The 17653-nt window shown below is 43.6% G+C and overlaps 2 protein-coding genes across 6 annotated transcripts; both read right to left on the bottom strand.

Moving 5' to 3' along the window:
* Window positions 1–3778: 3778 nt before the first annotated feature.
* On the bottom strand, window positions 3779–4975 carry LOC133917749 (transcription factor IBH1-like 1). Its single transcript, XM_062361613.1, has 2 exons — window positions 4119–4975; window positions 3779–4028 (listed from the first exon to the last, which is right to left on the bottom strand). Exons 1-2 carry the CDS (start codon window positions 4657–4659, stop codon window positions 4012–4014), a joined length of 558 nt encoding a protein of 185 aa, XP_062217597.1. The 5' UTR covers window positions 4660–4975; the 3' UTR covers window positions 3779–4011.
* An 8476-nt stretch (window positions 4976–13451) lies between these two features.
* On the bottom strand, window positions 13452–17653 carry LOC133919965 (probable E3 ubiquitin-protein ligase XBOS32). Of its 5 annotated transcripts, none has more exons than XM_062364558.1 (11): window positions 17100–17653; window positions 16540–17006; window positions 16389–16448; window positions 16210–16281; window positions 15950–16125; window positions 15709–15869; window positions 15197–15255; window positions 15066–15112; window positions 14832–14972; window positions 14427–14518; window positions 13452–14186 (listed from the first exon to the last, which is right to left on the bottom strand). In XM_062364558.1, the coding sequence occupies exons 2-11, from the start codon at window positions 16732–16734 to the stop codon at window positions 13699–13701; spliced, it is 1491 nt and encodes a 496-aa protein (XP_062220542.1). In that variant the 5' UTR covers window positions 16735–17006; window positions 17100–17653; the 3' UTR covers window positions 13452–13698. The 5 variants fall into 5 exon arrangements, with proteins under 5 accessions (XP_062220542.1, XP_062220544.1, XP_062220543.1 ...); XM_062364560.1 differs by having other exon boundaries at window positions 16540–16827; XM_062364559.1 differs by having other exon boundaries at window positions 16540–16783.

The raw sequence follows: 17653 nt of genomic DNA, 5'->3' as shown, positions 1-17653 counted from the left end.
CGCATCTTTGCGTGGAAAGTTGCTACTAACAGCTTAGCTACTCAGGATAATAAACTACGTTGTTGCCTCGTATTGGATGATGTTCGTGGTATTTGTGGTATGGAAAAAGAAGATACTTATCATGCATTGTGCTGCTGCCTAAATGCCAAAGCTCTTTGGAATGCTATGAGGCAGGCTTGGTGCTTGCCATCGGATGAGGAGTTTCAAGTGTCAGGTACGCGGTGGTTGTTAATTTTATCGGACAATATTCCTTGCACAAGCCGTATGATGCTACTTATGCTGTTATGACGTGTTTGACATGTACAGAACGAGGTGGTTCATCATAAGCCGGCACCATCGGTGGAAACATTCTGTCGCTTCCTGGAGAGCTATGTACAATCCTTATTATTAATCAAGCAACATCCTAATAGGGACATGCAAGAGGCAAGTAGGTTAGTGGCGTTTCCTTAGAGAAAATTTGGAAGCTGCAACGTACCAACACGGCGGTGCCCAAAGTGATTAAATGTTGGTCACGTCCACCCCCGGAATGGCACAAAACTAAACATTGATGGATCCTTTTCCTTACAGGATGGGAGGGTAGGTATTAGTATGGTACTACAGGACGATTTTGGCAATAGAGTTATCACATCTTGCAAAACACTACTATACTGTTATGATGCGTTGGAGACTGAATTGGTTGCTTGCAAGGTGGGCATTGAGTTGGCGCTTCAATACATGTCAAAGCCAATTATGGTGGAAACAGATTGTGCCTCTGTTGTTCATTTTGCTACCACACGTGAGAAGGACTGTTCGGCCCTAGCCATAGAGTGTTAGAGATAAAAAAAGTAGATCGTAGCCGAAACATTGTTAGCCATAAATTAGCTAATCATATCTGTATCAATGGTACTTTTTGGGTCCTGAGTAGGGCAGGAAGAATGTGTTGTAACTAGACTAATTCATGATGATGATATCTCTTCAGGCTACGATTAATATATTCCTTTTTCCTTGAAAAAAATTGTCATTACAATTACTCTTTGTAATAGTGTAACTAATAAAGGGACATCTACTGGAGAACTGATCTTTTCGATAGATGTATTTGACATCTCTTCACCAATATAAATATATAAACATCATCATTAATAAATACAAGTTTTTCACCCTCTACCTTCTAGTCTACTGTTCACCAATTTCCTACCGCAACAACATTTATTCGCGCTGAGAAATCTCGGTGACGAATTGTCGCTGGGACGACATCTGCCTGCCTCTCGTACACACGTATACGTGTCCGTGCAGAAGTGCGATGCTGACGACACCGAGTTGAAGTATACACACGGGCTGCATCGGCCACTTTTGCACGTAAGCTTGGAGAGTATTTGTGGAGCTTGAGACTTGAGCAGGGACAAAAGAACTGATCTAAAGAATAGCAAAAAAAAAAAAAGATCTAAAGAGCAGAAGTGATGGACGACGTGCGTCGTACGGGATTTGGAAGCGTACAATTAGCATGGCTAAACCCAGAACTGTACTGTAGGTCGACGGGCGACGCTGGGCCGTCCATGACCGGCCGACGGCCATGCTGCATTGCGTATAATGATCTGTGCTGGCGGTCGAAACAGGCCCAAGAGTTGTATGCTGAGTGGGCCAAGATGTCCCACGAAAGCCGAAATGGATTACTTCCGCGACCAAGATGTCCCACAACTTGTCGAAGCACGTATACATACTTACACCACAACACTAAGTAATAACATCTACTAAAAATAAAAATATGGATATTGAAGATTAACAAAGTCACAGATATCTTATTATCGATAGGTATATTATCTACCACTGAAACAAAATATCATCTTGGTAAGACATTGTGATTTGATCTCTAGTATGTATGAGGTATAATTACCTTTGCTAACTATCTAATGAAATATTTAGGTACGTTTGATAGAGCTATTTCTGATTTAAGTGATTCCGTGATTGAAAGTGATTCTCTATATTGAGGAAATAATTCTGTACGGAAAGTGAATTAGGACAAACTGTTTTTTTCAGCTCCTCAACTTCTAATTCATTTCAGATAATTACTCCCATGGATTACACTCAGTAAACTAAAAACTACTGTTTAGTAGAGTTACCTTGATTCCAGCAGAGAAACTACTCTGAGAGCTCTACCAAACATATCCTTAGTTATCGAGTCACATACAGTTCTGTTCTAGTTCTATGGCTGATCATCCTCCGATACGGGCAAAGCGACCGTATGTCACTCTATTCTCTTCTGAACCTGCAAAATTACCTGCTTGCCGTGGTTCATTCATCCTCGAATCGTCCAGGGAAATAATGCTGACAGTGCCACAGATGCTGGAAGAAAAAACAGTCATTTAGACGGGCTCCTGTGACGCAACATTGCAATCCTTCCAAAATTTCCAGTCTTTACTTTGACTGTTACCATTTTGTTTTGCCACTTCCCACCTGTGCATGCATAAGTATTTCTATTGCTAAGTAGCCTTGACATGAACAATGTTGTGCTTTGCTGGGTTTTGCAGATCGGGAAATGGAAGGGACAGAGGGAAAACGGCACACTTTTGCTGGCCCCGACTGATTTCTAGTGATCCTCTCTGAATTTCCGGTCAGTTATGTCGCCTACAGCTAACAATAATAGCCGCGAATTCTTCAGATTGGCATCGTGATCAGGCAGTTTGTATTGTTATAACTGTGTGCTGCAGCGCAGCTGCTTCTATGTTGCTGCAGCAACGCATGTTTATGCATGCACTTCACTGTCACTTCTACTGACATCTATGGTTACTACCTAAGTTTCTCTGTTTCTCCTAGTCGTCGTGGATGTGGTTAAGTTCCTTGGAATCGTACTACTGCAAAGGATTAATTAGCCACGTATCGTTCTGTTACAGTACATGATTTGGATATGCCACCAATGCGAGAACGCGGTGTTAAGGCGCCTAAGTACGCCGCCGGCAATTCCCGGTGTTGGCAAAGGATGAGAACTGAGAACACCCGTTTCAAAAAAAAAAAAAAAGTTGGAGTAACACAGCGCATGCAAGACCAACCAGTCTGTTGACTGCTATGCAAATTAAGCTATCTCGTGATGATCATGCATGTGACCGTCCGATGCACCTGTAAAGGCATTACGCACAAGAAATGATGAGTGTTAAACTGTTTTACGCCAACATGCGTGTCACCATTCTCCGTGATTTTTGTTCTTTTTTTTTTTTGTCAATGCAGTTATAGAGGCGTTTCTCCGACGCTTCACATCATCTCTTGAGCCGCATAAGCTTCTCTTTCGCTAGATCTTCCGACAAACATCGTTCCCCGTCCCTATCGAGTGGATACTTTTTTGCCCAACAAATAATCTAGCTAAAGAATTTCTGGGTGTTATCGAGCTTCTATGCTGAACAGCTGACACCATTATAACTGCAGGCTTAAAATTGCACTGCTAGGATTACTACAAATAAACTGTACAGGCCCATCCCTAAAAAGAAAGGACAGGCCCGAAGAGCAGCATTGAACAGAACTGTAATATCAGAACTACAAATATTTTTAAAAAAAAATTCAAATAAACACTCCTTTTGAAATTTGGAAGACTAATGTAACAATTTTGGCCGTGTGGGTGCTACAAACTACTATTTCTTCTGTTGGATATTTTTCCTTGTATAAATAAGAACAAACACTAGGACGTATATACATAGCATCCCGGATATGCATCTATCTATATATGACCTGCACACGGCGCAAACTCTACAAAAGTTACTTCCACGATCGTACAATAATTACATAACTGTACATGCACTTATGCCCGGCTTGCTTGTATTAAAAGGAGCCGTATATACATAGTAGTACTAGCACTGTACGTAAGATACACGTGATCCTTCATGCCTCATGATCTCAGTGCTAACGAAGAAGCGCATGAGTGAAACCAAGAAAGAAGAAGAACAAGGAGGAGAATAAAACCCGGGGGGGGGGGGGGGGGACTCTATCTTACAAGCTTAATCCATGAACGATCTGGATCACATTCACCTTTCAGTATATAGTTTCTTCTCACTGCTGCTTCAGCACTGCAAGAAGCACAAGACACAACATAAATCATGCTAGCTAGCTACAAGCGTACAACCAGAAGAGAAGGCTAAAGTTTAGAGAAAACTTACTAGGGTTCTTCGGAGCCTGAAGAGTCTTCAACAGAAGCTGCATGGCATCGACTTGAGCTTTCAGAGACACGGCGTAGTCTAGGGTTTCACCGAGCAACGTGCACTCGTCCATCCCTCTCCCTCCTGGCACGATCTCTCTCAGCGCCTTTGCCCTCCTCCTCGCCATGGCCCTCGCAAGAACGCCGGCCGCCTTCGCTGTGGCTTTCGTCCTCGGCCGTGGCCGGAGGCTCCTCCTTCTCAAGATCCTTTTGCACGTCATCATGCTGGACTTGCATTCTGAAGCTGTCCTTCTGGCACGAGGACGAAGGTGCCCGCCGTGCGAGAGCTCCGCCGCCAGGGACCGGCTCCAGCACGGCGCGGCGCCCCTCGCGGTGGCGAGGGCGGCGTCGGCGGCGTGCCTGATGGCAGTCTTCCTCTCGTCGAAGCTCATGTCCCTCGGTTCAACACCGCCCTTCTTCCTGAGCCCTAGAAGCAGGTTCTTGAGGATTGCATTCTTGAATTTCTTGGAACCTTGCATGCTTAGACTAGGTGAAGAGAACATGAGTATGCAAGAGACACCGGTACGTTGATGATGAAATGGCTGCAATGGAACAAGAATCTAACAGAAGATGCAAATGTGCTAGCTAGTAGCAACATGAAATTCGATCGAATGCTAATTGGCTGGTTAATTACACATACAAGCAAGCTAATAATGATGTTCCCAGCTACTGACGGAGATATTTGTTGTGAGTTGAGAGAGAAAGGGAAAGCAATGCAAGGTTGTTAGCATGATCATCGCAGGATGTGGTGTGTGCTATATATACATGGCTTTCATTGGTTGGGAGGAGAGAGAGGATCTGGAGGAGGTGGCCTGAAACCGCTAAGCGGCTGGCGAGGAAAGGAGACAGTGCACATGCATGCACATGGGACTATGGGAGAGGTCAAGGCTCAGGTCCACATCGGCAAGCCATCTCCCCTTGAATTAATACTCGCATAAGATTATTGCAAGTACCAGTACTTGACATGTCCCCAAAAAGAGATTAGAGAGGTCCCATACATATATACCTCCCATGTTATGCATGTGCAGCTAGATCTACCGGCTTACGTGAACAGTAAAATGTGCCATGCAAGTTAAAAGTAACACGGTATATAATTGATCAGTGCTCCGTGCGTACATTGGAGTTTCAGTGTTGATAGATGCTACGGTTTGCACAGTGAAAATGCCAGTGAAACCAGCCATGGCACAATGCCAGATATACATATATATATGCATGCATATATACGACTTTAGCTTTATCAAGGACATCAGTAGAAACTAGAAAGGGTTAGTTGAGCCAAATGAACACTATTGTGATTATCTTGGCCAGTGGATTAGACATGCATATAAGTCATACTCATATCCCTTGATTAGCGGGGTGGCTAGCGTATCCCTCATATTATGAGTGCGTTTGGTGGCACGCATGTGACTGCATGTCCAAGGTATGCAGTTGGCTTTGTTATCCTTTTCCCATCTTATGTTTTTTGAACGAACAGCTATATGTTCCTTTTACATTGCCTTCCCATCTTACGTAAAGCAACTCCTATACAAAATCGAACCATGCCAAGTTGATATAGGCCATAAGCTACGTACGTACAATGTTTTGTTAGCTTCTAAATGAACTATCAGCTGAAAATGTACGATCACTTTTGAGCCTATATAGCTGGTACAAGTGTACAACCACTACTGTGCATGCACGGGTACGTACTGAATCAACTGAATTTAAGCAGATGGTAGCTACCCACCAAACACGTACTGCAGCGCAATGTAGAGTGCCCGCGCTGGAACGATCGGAAACTTGTGCTCGGTTGGTGCATGTGCCGTGTTCCTGTCCACCTCGATCCGACCCTGCGTGCATCCACTCGATCGCGCTTGCTTGCTTTACCTCGTTTTCGCTCGAAAGAGATGGGTCGCGTGCGTGGAGGGCCCGCCCGGGGTGGCATGATCCGGGGAACATGCGGCAACGAGAGGAGCTGGCAATTGTTCGCCCGCCCGTCCCGCTGTTGGTGGCATCCCTGGGCTGTGCATGCGGTGCCTTCCGTTTCCCGTCCTTCTCACCACTAGGGACGTTTTCCTCTGGGGATCATCGTCAATCGGCGCCGGAGTTCAGTCAATACAACGCATACCCTCTTTGGCAGCCCCGGCGGCGGCGAAGCAGACGTGCCGGAGACGGAGGAGGTGTGATGTGAGGCGACCGATCCAGGGAAGAGGAGGTGGTGTGGGCGACCAAAGCAGAGTTCAGGGGTGGTGCATGCTAGCACGTCCAGAGTTCAGGCAGTTCAGTTAAAAACGGCTACTGACTAAAAACTATGATATGGTAGCTATGCGTGCAATGTGATTTGCCATGCAGAACAGACCACATCTACCCAACCCTGTCGGTCACGATGACACGCATGCACGACCATGCACGACGCTAGCTGGGTAAGCTAGCACAGGACAAAAGGAAACGTGCCTGCGTGCCGCCGAAACAGGGTCGCGGCTCGCGAGAAGCGAACAGAGCACAGGGACGCGGTGCAGTGCAGGAGCCGGCGGACCAACCGGCACAGCGAGCACAGCCATTCTCTCTCCGGGATCAATCAAAGTCACCCGATGTTGAGATCACCTCACACGCGCACGTAGCCGTAGGCCTGCAGGTAATACAATCCCAGCCTCTCCTTTCACCTCAACCAGATGGGCATGGAGCACTTGTCACATCCCATCCTGCGTCTGCGTGCATGCATACGCCGATCGAGAGAGGTCGCAGCGCAGCAATGCTGCCAATCAATGCGCGCACCAGTCACCACTCAGTCACTCACCAGTGCGTGAACGCGCGTTGCTTTCTTCTCCCTGCTGCTTGTGCGTTTCAGCGTTTGATCTAGCCCTGGCCTCTCTCTTTCAGCTTTATTTCAAGATCAGGCACAGGCAATGGCCCATACTTACAGCCTTACAAGCATGCAGTAGATTTCTCACAGGTTGCTAATGGCAGTAGGAGGCTAGGAGCAAAAGCAGCAATGGTACCATAAAGTCGTATGCTCTCTTCCTGAACCCTGCATCTGCCGGTCACTTTCTCATGTAACATGCCTGAAACTTATGAGCGAGCGTTTCAGACTTTCATCAGTAGCCCCAAAGCGCCATAAAGATTTGTGTGAATCAGTAGCAAAGTCACAGCGTGGTGAATGGAATTACAGTGATAATCTCACATGTAATTATGCAATATTATGCAACAATTTGGTTCTGATCAGGATTTGAGTGTGAAAGTTTAAAAGAAAAGCCGCACCTACATGCATACAAACAGTTGCACAAAGACTTCCATCAAAGGCTTCTGAACTTCTGCCAGCTACCTGAGCCGATCCTGCCGATCGATCGGTTTTCATTATGACGTACCGAGAAAAGAGATGAATCATGAACCTGCTGACAACATATCTCTTGCGACAAGAAATGTGGTGATTCACCTTTGCATATGTATGTAGAGCAATCTGAAAAGTGTGCAGCGACACAGAAGCGTCTCATGAAGCATTGCGCAATGATGTGATGCAGAAAAGATGATGTTGCAGCTACTTACATTTACCACGCTATGCTACCAAATTTGAGGTAGCTAGATTAAACGTTTTTTTTTGTTAAAAAGGGATTATTTAGCCTTTGGTCCAAAAAGATTTTTTTTTATTCAAGAGAAGCTATAGGACTAGCTGCAGATCTGAAGCAACTAATGGGGGTTTGGTTGCTCGTAAGTAGGAGTCTGGCTTTTATTCGTGAGTCAGGCTCATCTCAGATAGACTAAGTGCAAGCAATACTAATTGTTTGGTGGTTACGTGTGATTAGTCTGATTGACTAAAAAGATATTGTGTTTGGTATTTTGGTTGACTGTATGAGTATAGGTTGTAAGATATTGAAATAAAAAAGCAAGTGTTAACATGATATTTATTTTATATAAATACACTATATAATACTTAATTTATCATATTAAGATTTAATCTAATTTAAAATGTACTAATATAAATTAATGATCATTAATTATAGACTAATATTATCATTAGCTGAACTATGTCTGCATCCCGTAAACCTAACTCTGAAGGAACATAATTAAAATCTGTTTCTCAAGAACTAGACTCGCACAGGAATGTTGCATCATATGAACTAGGCTCCAAAAATAATACGGACAACTAAACACCAAAATATTACATCCCATAAAACTAATTAAAATATATACACCTAACTAAGTAGACCTAAAACTGCGAGTGCCCAGTGAGACCTCATGCACCAAGACAAGATTAGGAGTGACCTACGTGTCAAGCTTATCATATATAGTACTCCCAACACAGGGGCACAGTATAATCCTGATCTGTACTATCCAAATAAAACGCATGTCATGTCGAGAACAGAGATCAACAGATCGGCCAATTGCTTTTCCGACGTGGCTGTAACATCACGTTGCAGAACAGAGATCAACAGCTCCAACGCCATTTCTTCTCACCTCTCTGCCTCTCTTTCTGCCCATCTCTTTCTTTCCTCGCAGCCTGAAGCAAGGTTTGCAAAATTGTTTGGGCCCGAAAACCGGGGTCTAGAGGTAACCGGACATTTGTAATTATCATAAAAACCAATTGAAAATTAATGAGAATTCTGATATATTTATTTGATCAAATTTGTAAATCTAGGATAAAATCAAACCAAATCGAATTAGCGGGAACCGAGCAAATTGTACCAAAAACCGAGCGTATTCACCGATTTATCGATCGATTTTTCTGTATTTTTCACATTGATTTAACCTGAACGTTCAAACGAATTTTTTTATTTACCAGGCCTATTATTTGAATTTCTACGTAGTTCAAGGAAAATAAAAAATATCAAAAAATATAGAAATAAATATGATATGAGAATTGCTATATTTTATTTAATCACGTTATCTAGTCCATGCATATATCATATATATAGGGGGAAACATTGTAAAAGATCACGAAATTTTTTAATATGATATTTGCTATATTTTAGATATTTCCAATAAAACAAATATATATTAATAGCAATACGAGCATGATCATATAATTGTTTCATTAATATATACTTACATTACGTAAGTATCATCTTAAATTAACAAATATGTCGTATTATCTATGCAAAAGCTAAAAACATAATAACATGACGTACATCAATACTTAACAAGGTGATAATCTATATTTGAAATATAGTTTTCATAACATCCACGCTATGTACAGCCTACGAGATAAAAAAAAATAGTAAAATATCATGATATGCAAATAAAATAGTTACAGAAAATAAATTATTATCACCTTCAGTATCATCAGTTTTTAACGGGGGCAATTGAATTCAACTATATTGTACTACTTGTTGGATATGAGCATTATTCATTGTGTAGATAGCAACTTTGTCTTAAATTCTGCCTAGCTTTGCCCCGTCCATTTAGAAATAGTTGGTCATTGTTCTTGCAATATGACATAAAACTCAAGATCTTATCACTTATAGACTCACTGAATAGAGTGTTCTGACTAAGCATTGGGGACATGATAGTTATACGAATACAATCCAGAACTACTCTCTATGCCATAGTTGCTGGAATAGCTCATACTATCTTATAGTCCATCATGATCACCCTATATTATATGCCTTTGTGAGGATGGGGCACCGTGGTTTTAATTCCGTGTGGCATGCGTAAGCTGACTCTCAGCAGTGAATTGCATGGGAACAATGACAGAGGATGGGTGTTGAGGAGCGATACCTCTCTGACTACCATCGTCACCATTATCTATCTTTAAACTAATGTCATTATATTCTTTGAGCCACTATCCGTACTCTCATCGTTTTACACTTGTCTTTTGTCTTTACCCTTAATCTTCCTGACATTCTTTAAATGCGTAATTTGCTTCTTCATCTTTTCTTATATGTCTACCATCTACTACTTTTAGCAGTCTATTGTGATAGTATATGTTCTCCAGACTGCTATTGCAAATCATATGAGTTCACTGTGTATGTCACTAGGTGAGTTGACAGGAATATATCACTGTTTGTATCCTTCTCACCATGCAATTTTGATTTGAATCTTGAAAACAACTTGTTGTTTTGCCTTGACCAAACCAACGTGGCACTGAACATGTAGTTTTGTTGTGTTTATGCTACTTCAATTCATGATACGATATTAATCGAGCGCACGACATCAAAAACCGACCGCATCGAGCAAAAAACAAGCGAACCAAGCAATAAATCGGTCGTACTCGACCAAATCGCCAACTAACCGCCCTGACGAGCTCCTAAGCGCACATACCGACCACATTACACAAAAAATTACTCGGATTTAGATGATTACCGATCGAATTTCGTAGAAATGCGCTGCTCGCTTTTTGCCTCCGCAAATCACGATAACCACTGAAGTGCACTCGGTAACCGCCCAGTGAGGATCGAATTTCTTGCTTCCACCATCGGATTCCCTCAGCTTCACGGTGGATCTAGCTAGGCTCGTGGAGGTTGTGTGGATTGGCTGTTGCCGGACGTGAGGGGAATTGAAGAAGATGATAAGTAACTTCTTCCCTTATCCCATTAGAGTGCTGTGTGTTCGGCCTGTTTTGGCTTTTTTACTTTTTCGATCTTTTTTCGATATACTAATGTTTGAGCATGTATTTATTGATGTAAACAATATTTTTTGACTTTTTTTTTTCACGGATAGATGTCTCTAGTTTTTTATGTATTTTTTTTTTCAAATTTGATTTGAGTTTTTTAATTCAAATTCAAAAACCGGCGACTTGTGAATTCGATGGGGAGCGAATTGGCCGGTTATCGCTATTATCTACCGGTTATGGACGAATTTTCGAACCTAGCCTGATGAGGCCTGAAAGATAAACACAAAGAGCAGAGAGGCACCATTTAAGCCGATTCGGCGAGTTAGCTCGCGGCCATTTACTCCTCTTCCAGCTCCAGGCTCTCGGCTCTTGCCTTTCCTACCTTGCGGTATATAGAGAGGTACTCTCCATCTCATGTGATGTCCGCTCCAACTTGGAGTTCAGGCTTGTACAAACTAGGTAGGCCGTGGCCTTTGTCCCCCGTATCATACCAGCTTCTTCAGCTTCTCACACCACCACGCTACACTCGGTTCTAGCTTATGGTGGCTGGTTGTTCTGATCAGCTCGTTTCTTTCAGCTATGGCTAGATGGCGAGACACTGCGAGCGCTACTATGGTTTATGGGCTCCACTGTAACATCCGTAGCTAGCATGTATACGGTTCTATCCTGACTGAGCTTTTCCTTCCTCTTCTTCATTTTCTTCTCTCTTTTAACTTCACCGGACATTGTTCATTAGTATTCTTGACCTTGCAAGACCTTTTATCTTACGTCTTGCATCATCCCCGCTGCCACGCTCTTCTTACATCCCCGTCCTTGCTTCTACGGCCTCCTACTTTGCCGCTCTTCTTTCCTCCCGTCTATCCCTCCCGAGCTAGCTTGCTTGTAAATGATTATGTCTCTCTACATTCAAGCAACGTACCAAGCTAATTGTATGCTAAAAAGCATCTGTGCTTCTAAAATTGTTCTGTAAATAACTCTGCGTCGTGCTTTCTGTTCATGAAGCTGTGGTAGCTTCTTGTTTGTACTAGCACGTGTGGTGTCTGTTGTCGTTCTCGTTTTCATTTTCATTTGCCACTGTTCAGTTCGGCTCCGGCTGCTCTACTCTATACAGAGCAGATAAAGAGAGGAAATGAATGACATGCCCATCCAAGTTTCTAATTGTCTAAAAGTTTTCTAAATGGACCTGCATTTCCAGCTGCAGGGTATTGTGATGAAACGTAATGCACTGACAAGTGTGCAGCTCCGGCGCAGACCTTGCAGCGTCATGTCGTACTCAGGAGTTACGCACGTAAATGCCGATCAGCTAGATCGATCGAAAGTGAGGCCTAGCAGAGCTTCTGTTATTTTTTATTTTGAGTTGAAAAGGGCGCAGCTATGCATGCCCCGCACAACTTCTGCTGCACTCATGCATCAAGCTTGTAAAAATTCTGAAACATTTTTTTTTTGGGGTCTCCGTTGTTCGTATGACCTGCTCTGGAATCCTGGTTCACAGAATCACAGCAGGATTCTTGTACCGTGCTGTAACGTTGCGAGTGCATGGCGGCGCTTAGTGATTTTTATCGCCTGATCGATCGAAGTAACAATCGGACTCTGGTGTACGTGAGATGAGCTAGAGCTATCAAGAACGTGCCATGTGGTAAAGGTAAACGCAATTGTGGCGTCAGAAAATAGCTCGTGCTGATCGATCGAGTGCGTGCCCGATCCCAGCGCCCACGGGAGTGGTGAATGCCGCCGCGGTGCGGATCTCGTTCCCCGGCGCGTGACGTCGACCACATCGGTCCCGCCGGGGAAGTGGGACGACGCGCAGACGGCACCGCTCGCTCGGCAGGCGGCTCGGGCTGATCCAGCGTCGGGAGCTGGCACTGTCCGGGGCCGCGCAGGGCTGCTCGGCACCGTTTGCTCACCCGGACCCGGACGTGCGCGGCGGTGGCGTGCTAGCTGTTGCGGGTGCTCCATCGACGTGCCGCGCGCTCGGGCTCCAGCCCCAGCCCCAGCCATGACTGATGACCCTTGACCCCCCGTCACCACTCACCGCTAACATGTACATACATACTAGGGCCACAGCGGCCGTTCGTTTCGCGAAAACAATACAGTCCGGCCGCGGCGCTCGTTGGTTTCGCAAAAGCAATGCTTTGACGGTACTACTAGGTAAGTGTGCGTGTATAGTAACGAAAACATACGAATCGTAGTTTAATTTTAGATATGATTAAAAAATAATAAGATTATCGACTAATTTTTTTTCTAACTTTTTATTTATTTTTATTAATAAAATATGTTTCACAATCGTAGTTAGTAACCAGACGATAAGATTGAAGGGCAAGTGTAAATAAAAAAAAAGATAAATTATTTAAATTTAGAGTTTTTATTAGATGACAAACGAGTAAAGAAAGAGATAATATGTTTTATACATTAGAGATAATTTCTTAACAACAATCACCGGCAACCCAACAGCGAAACGATGTTCCAGGCCCCTACAAAGAAAGAAAAAAAAACCGCCTTTGTCCAGATGGCAAGTTCTTCGTGCTGAAAAGAATACGGTCAGTGCGACAGGCAGATCTGTGATGCATCCTGATGACAGCAAAAGTAGCACTTGGCAATAAACAAACACTACGTGAAGAGCAGCACATGGACAGTTATCGGACCCACCAAAAGTGCACACAGGAGGGCATGCACGGCTGTAACAACCAACAGCACATGATTCTTTCGTGCCTGACACTAACAATCATAGAAATACCGATACCGATTCAAACAAAAGGGTAGCCAGGCCCAGGGTGATGCATTGAAAAACTGAAGCCTCTGCATTTCATTGCTTCCCGGAAATATACAGCACAGGGTTATTTACGAACCAAGGTGCAGTTATTTACATGCTACTTCTGATATCAACAAGGAATTGGGACTTAGGACCCCGGCAACTTCATTCATATCACAACGACGAACATCAGACGAAATCAACAAAAGAATAGCCAAAAATACACCTCAAAATGTGCACAAAACTGAGGAGATGCAGTGATTGGTTCTATCAGCTGCCAGTAGCAACCATTGGGTTAAAGGTTACAGGCCATGCTCTTCTGCTAGCCTCTCCTTGGGAAGCCGAGCGCCGCAAGCTAGATCCGAACCTTGAGCATCTTACAAGGCAGGGATTTGTATTCATGGCACCCATACAAAATGAAGGGTTAAGTTTCATTGCTGGCATCCTCTGGCAGCTCATGGAGCGGAAGGAGGATGAGCCCATCGGTGGCATGCGTCCGCACTGGAATTCAGTCCGGTACAGATGGGCAGTGATTGAGGCAGTAGAATCGGAGTTCACGGTTGGGCATGTCGTGCAAAATGACAATGAAAGGCTGTTTCTTGGTAGCTCTCTTATTGGGCTCGTACCAGGAAGAGTGATAAAAGATATGATTGGATGTCGACAGAGTGGGCATGGTATTGCGCCCGCTGGGCTCACTGACGTGTAGCTGGTTGAGCAAAGGTATAGAGCACATCTTGTGCAGAGTTCATGTTTGCAACCTACATAGTAGAAGAGCTTCTGTTTAGCATTTGCTGAAGTTGGTATGTCTGGTTAACTATAAGGTTAGCAGTTATGAACACAAATCTTGAGACTTCGAATCAATAAGTGAATATGAACCAGAGCACAAAGTGTAAGCTAATTGATACACTTCATATGAAGCTCAAACTAGGTAAATGTTCAGTTAGCTTCAACTACAGTGGCAAGTAAACAATATGTATACTTGGCAGTTGGCAGCATACCTTCTGCAGCAACAGAGCAACTCCCTTCTAAGCAGACAGCACAGGGGTCAATACAAACAGGTGACTGGTTTAGGTATTTCCATCCACACTCCCTACAAAATGAATTGCCAGAAAATTATCAGCTATTACCAAAGTAAGCACAGTGGTCCAATATGGTAGGGTGCTAAAAGGTTGTAGTTCATACCCCATGATTAGGGAGAACATGTTGTCTAATCTTGTCATAGGAAAGCAATAATTACGCAGTGATTCACAAAGAAAAAATGACTAGGCACCTTAATAGTACACATATGAATAGTGTCACATGAAACCTTCAAGAAGCACTGCTCAGTATTTTTTAGTATTTTACACATATGGACCAAGGAACGAGAACTAACAGAATAAAGACTATCTTAGGGACAAGCTGACCTGGCAATGCTCATGATACTCATAAGTGGTAGACAGAGATAAGGAGAAGGAAGGGTGCGTATTCGGCCCTCTGGTTCTTTACTCAGAATTTCCTCAATAGAATTTCTATTCCATGAACGAGCTACCATTAATGGGGTCCATCTGCATAACACAAATGAACAATGTACTTCAACAAATCATATGCTGAGAATAGTGACAGCTATTTTGTAATGTATCAGAACTTCAGAATCGCACCCACTAGCATTTTGTGCAGTAATGCAGGCTCCTCGGGCAATAAGAAGCTGCATTAAACAAAAATTCTGGTAAGCACATAGTTGAGGAATTCAACCAAACATTTGAACGAAATTTGGACTAGCAGAACATACTTGACAACAGACAGCATTTCCACCACAAGCAGCATAATGAAGTGGGGTGCTACCAGCTCCTGACACATGGAGCAAGAGCACTTTTTAAACAGTGTAATGAACAAAATGATTATATCAGAGACAAATTGTTCAATTAATGAAGTATCATATCTCAATATGTGAGAAGCGAACGATAAAGTACAAGCTGAATGATGTTGCAGAAAAGAAGAGGGACAAATTGGTAAAGATTTTCCAAGTCAGTGAAGGAAATATTTCCTCTCATGCCATGCCATGCCATGAGCATATGTACAAATTACACATACAGGACAATGATTGAAACCGTTTCAAGACGAAGAATAATATATTGTGTTCATTTGCTGTCTACTTACAATGTTGTCATACCAATCACGTTAAGCACTCACAACAAGAGTATGCTACCAAAAAGGCAAAACTGATAAACAGACAAGTATATACATGACAATGACTAATGAGTTGAAAAATAGCAGATAACAAAAGGAACCATAGCAAAATACCTATTAAGTCAATAGCAGTTCCATCCTCAATAGTGACCTCGGAAACAGATGCTCCCAAGTCCAGTAACAATTGCATGCACTCTACATGCCCATTTAACGCTGCCATATGAAGTGGAGTTAAGCCTCCATCCGCCTTCTGATTTACCATCTTGACCAAAGAACTGATAACACAGACGCATCATTGCATGATTTGTGTGCTAAAAAAAAACTAAAGAGCAAACATGCAAGGTTCTCAACATACCCATGATCAAAATCAGCAGATGAATCTTCTTCAGATGATCTATGATTCATCAGGGTGCAGAAGTTCGGTATGCTTGGTACATAATCTGCAAGCACAAGACGAAGGCATCGGGCATGACCATGCAGTGCAGCAAAATGGAGAGCAGTTCCACCATTGAGATAATCTGTCCTGTGAACCTATAAACCATTTTGCCATGTCAGAACTACATATCCAAGAAATTGTAAGAAATTCTGCAGTCGAATGAAAAGAAAAATGCTTACATTTGCATCAAAGAGCATCAGTGTTTGAACAACCTCCCAGTGGCCATATTGGCATGCTTGCATCAAAGCAGTCTAGATACAATCAGAAAAACATACACTTAGATATAACATATTGAACTATATGTGTCATCTAGCTTGCACAACTCAATAAAGGTAAATGTACCAGAAATTGAGCTTACCTGGCCCCTGTAATTCCTAAGATTGATCTCGACACCGGATTCAAGCAATAGAGTAACAATCTGAACATGCAAGCAGTAAACCAATGTGAATACGATCGGTATGGCCATCAACTCAAATGCTGATACTACTTCAGCAGGCAAATGGCCCTACCTCATGGTGACCCTGCGCAGCGGCATAGTGCAGCGGTGAGTTGCGGCCGCTGAATGTGGAGTACCGGGCAAGGCGAGGGTTGTACTCGAGGAGCGCACGCGCCTCTTGAAGGTCGCCGTCGCGGGCAGCTGAGACAAGCCGCTCACCGGAAGCAGAGCAGCCAAAGGAGTTGCCCACAAGGCTGAGGAACCCCATGGATGCCCAAGATGAGGCCTTCACGTGACAGCAACCTTTGTCCAGCGCACTGCGCACGGGAAGACCTCGTGAATTTCTCAATCTTCTACGAGGCTGCCGCAAACAGCATTCCAGGATAATAGGTTCAGACGCCCAATTGCGGCACGTGGACAATCTTAAGGGAATGGCAAGAAAGATCTACTTTTTCCAGCGAAACCCCAAAATTTAGCAAGAAAAGCAACAAACTGACTGGAAAATTCCGGCATAATGCCGTCAAATTGCAACGAGTCTTCCTGAAAATTGGAGCAAAACGTAGACTTTTCACGTAAACCAAGAAATCAGAGTCAAATGATGCAGTATTGTGGGGGAAGATCGCAAGAACGCACCTTCGGAACTGCCCCGAATCGTCGGTCCGAGCGAGCAGAACGGGACCGAGACCGACAACTCCCTCTAAATCAGGCCGAATCCTCGCAAGAAAACAAGTGAGTGGAGGGGGGATTCAGCAGACAAGCGACGCCCACCTCGAGTCCTCAGCGCCCACGATTCCAGCCAGGGCGCTGGATGGCGAATCTTGGGGCAAAGCCAAGGCGATTTGCAAGAACGCAACCTTGCGATTAGGCAGGGACAAGGAAGGAGAAAGAAATAATGATCTTGATTGAGACGGCGACGTGGAGATGCAGGTAGCGGCCAAAATCTCCTCGCCCCTGGTCACCCTGGTCCGTATTACTGGTGTGCTGCTCCAAATCTGTTTCTTGTTTCCCCCCTCTTTTGATTCCAGAACACACGAGTAGTTGTTGTTGCAATTAAGAAGATGCGATGATTATAGGACGAAGTGTTGTTGGTGTACTCGAAGGTCGAAGCTTGGAAAGGAAAAGCAAGCAGGGAGGCGAAATGGATGTTTTGCTGTTTGATTTAGATTTTCCAACGTGAAAATTACTTT

The sequence above is a fragment of the Phragmites australis genome, chromosome 5, assembly GCF_958298935.1.
Source record: "Phragmites australis chromosome 5, lpPhrAust1.1, whole genome shotgun sequence".
In the NCBI taxonomy this organism is placed as follows: domain Eukaryota; kingdom Viridiplantae; phylum Streptophyta; class Magnoliopsida; order Poales; family Poaceae; genus Phragmites; species Phragmites australis.
This window is presented reverse-complemented; position numbering and strand designations above follow the sequence as displayed.

Coding starts and splice junctions, on each gene's coding strand:
- LOC133917749 (XM_062361613.1), bottom strand. CDS start 4,659: ATGTTCTCTTCACCTAGTCTAAGCATGCAAGGTTCCAAGAAATTCAAG.
- LOC133919965 (XM_062364558.1), bottom strand. CDS start 16,734: ATGGGGTTCCTCAGCCTTGTGGGCAACTCCTTTGGCTGCTCTGCTTCC. Junction 15,256..15,708: donor AACTGCTATTGACTTAATAG/GTATTTTGCTAT, acceptor TCCATGTGTCAG/GAGCTGGTAGCACCCCACTT. Junction 15,113..15,196: donor GAAATGCTGTCTGTTGTCAA/GTATGTTCTGCT, acceptor TGTTTAATGCAG/CTTCTTATTGCCCGAGGAGC.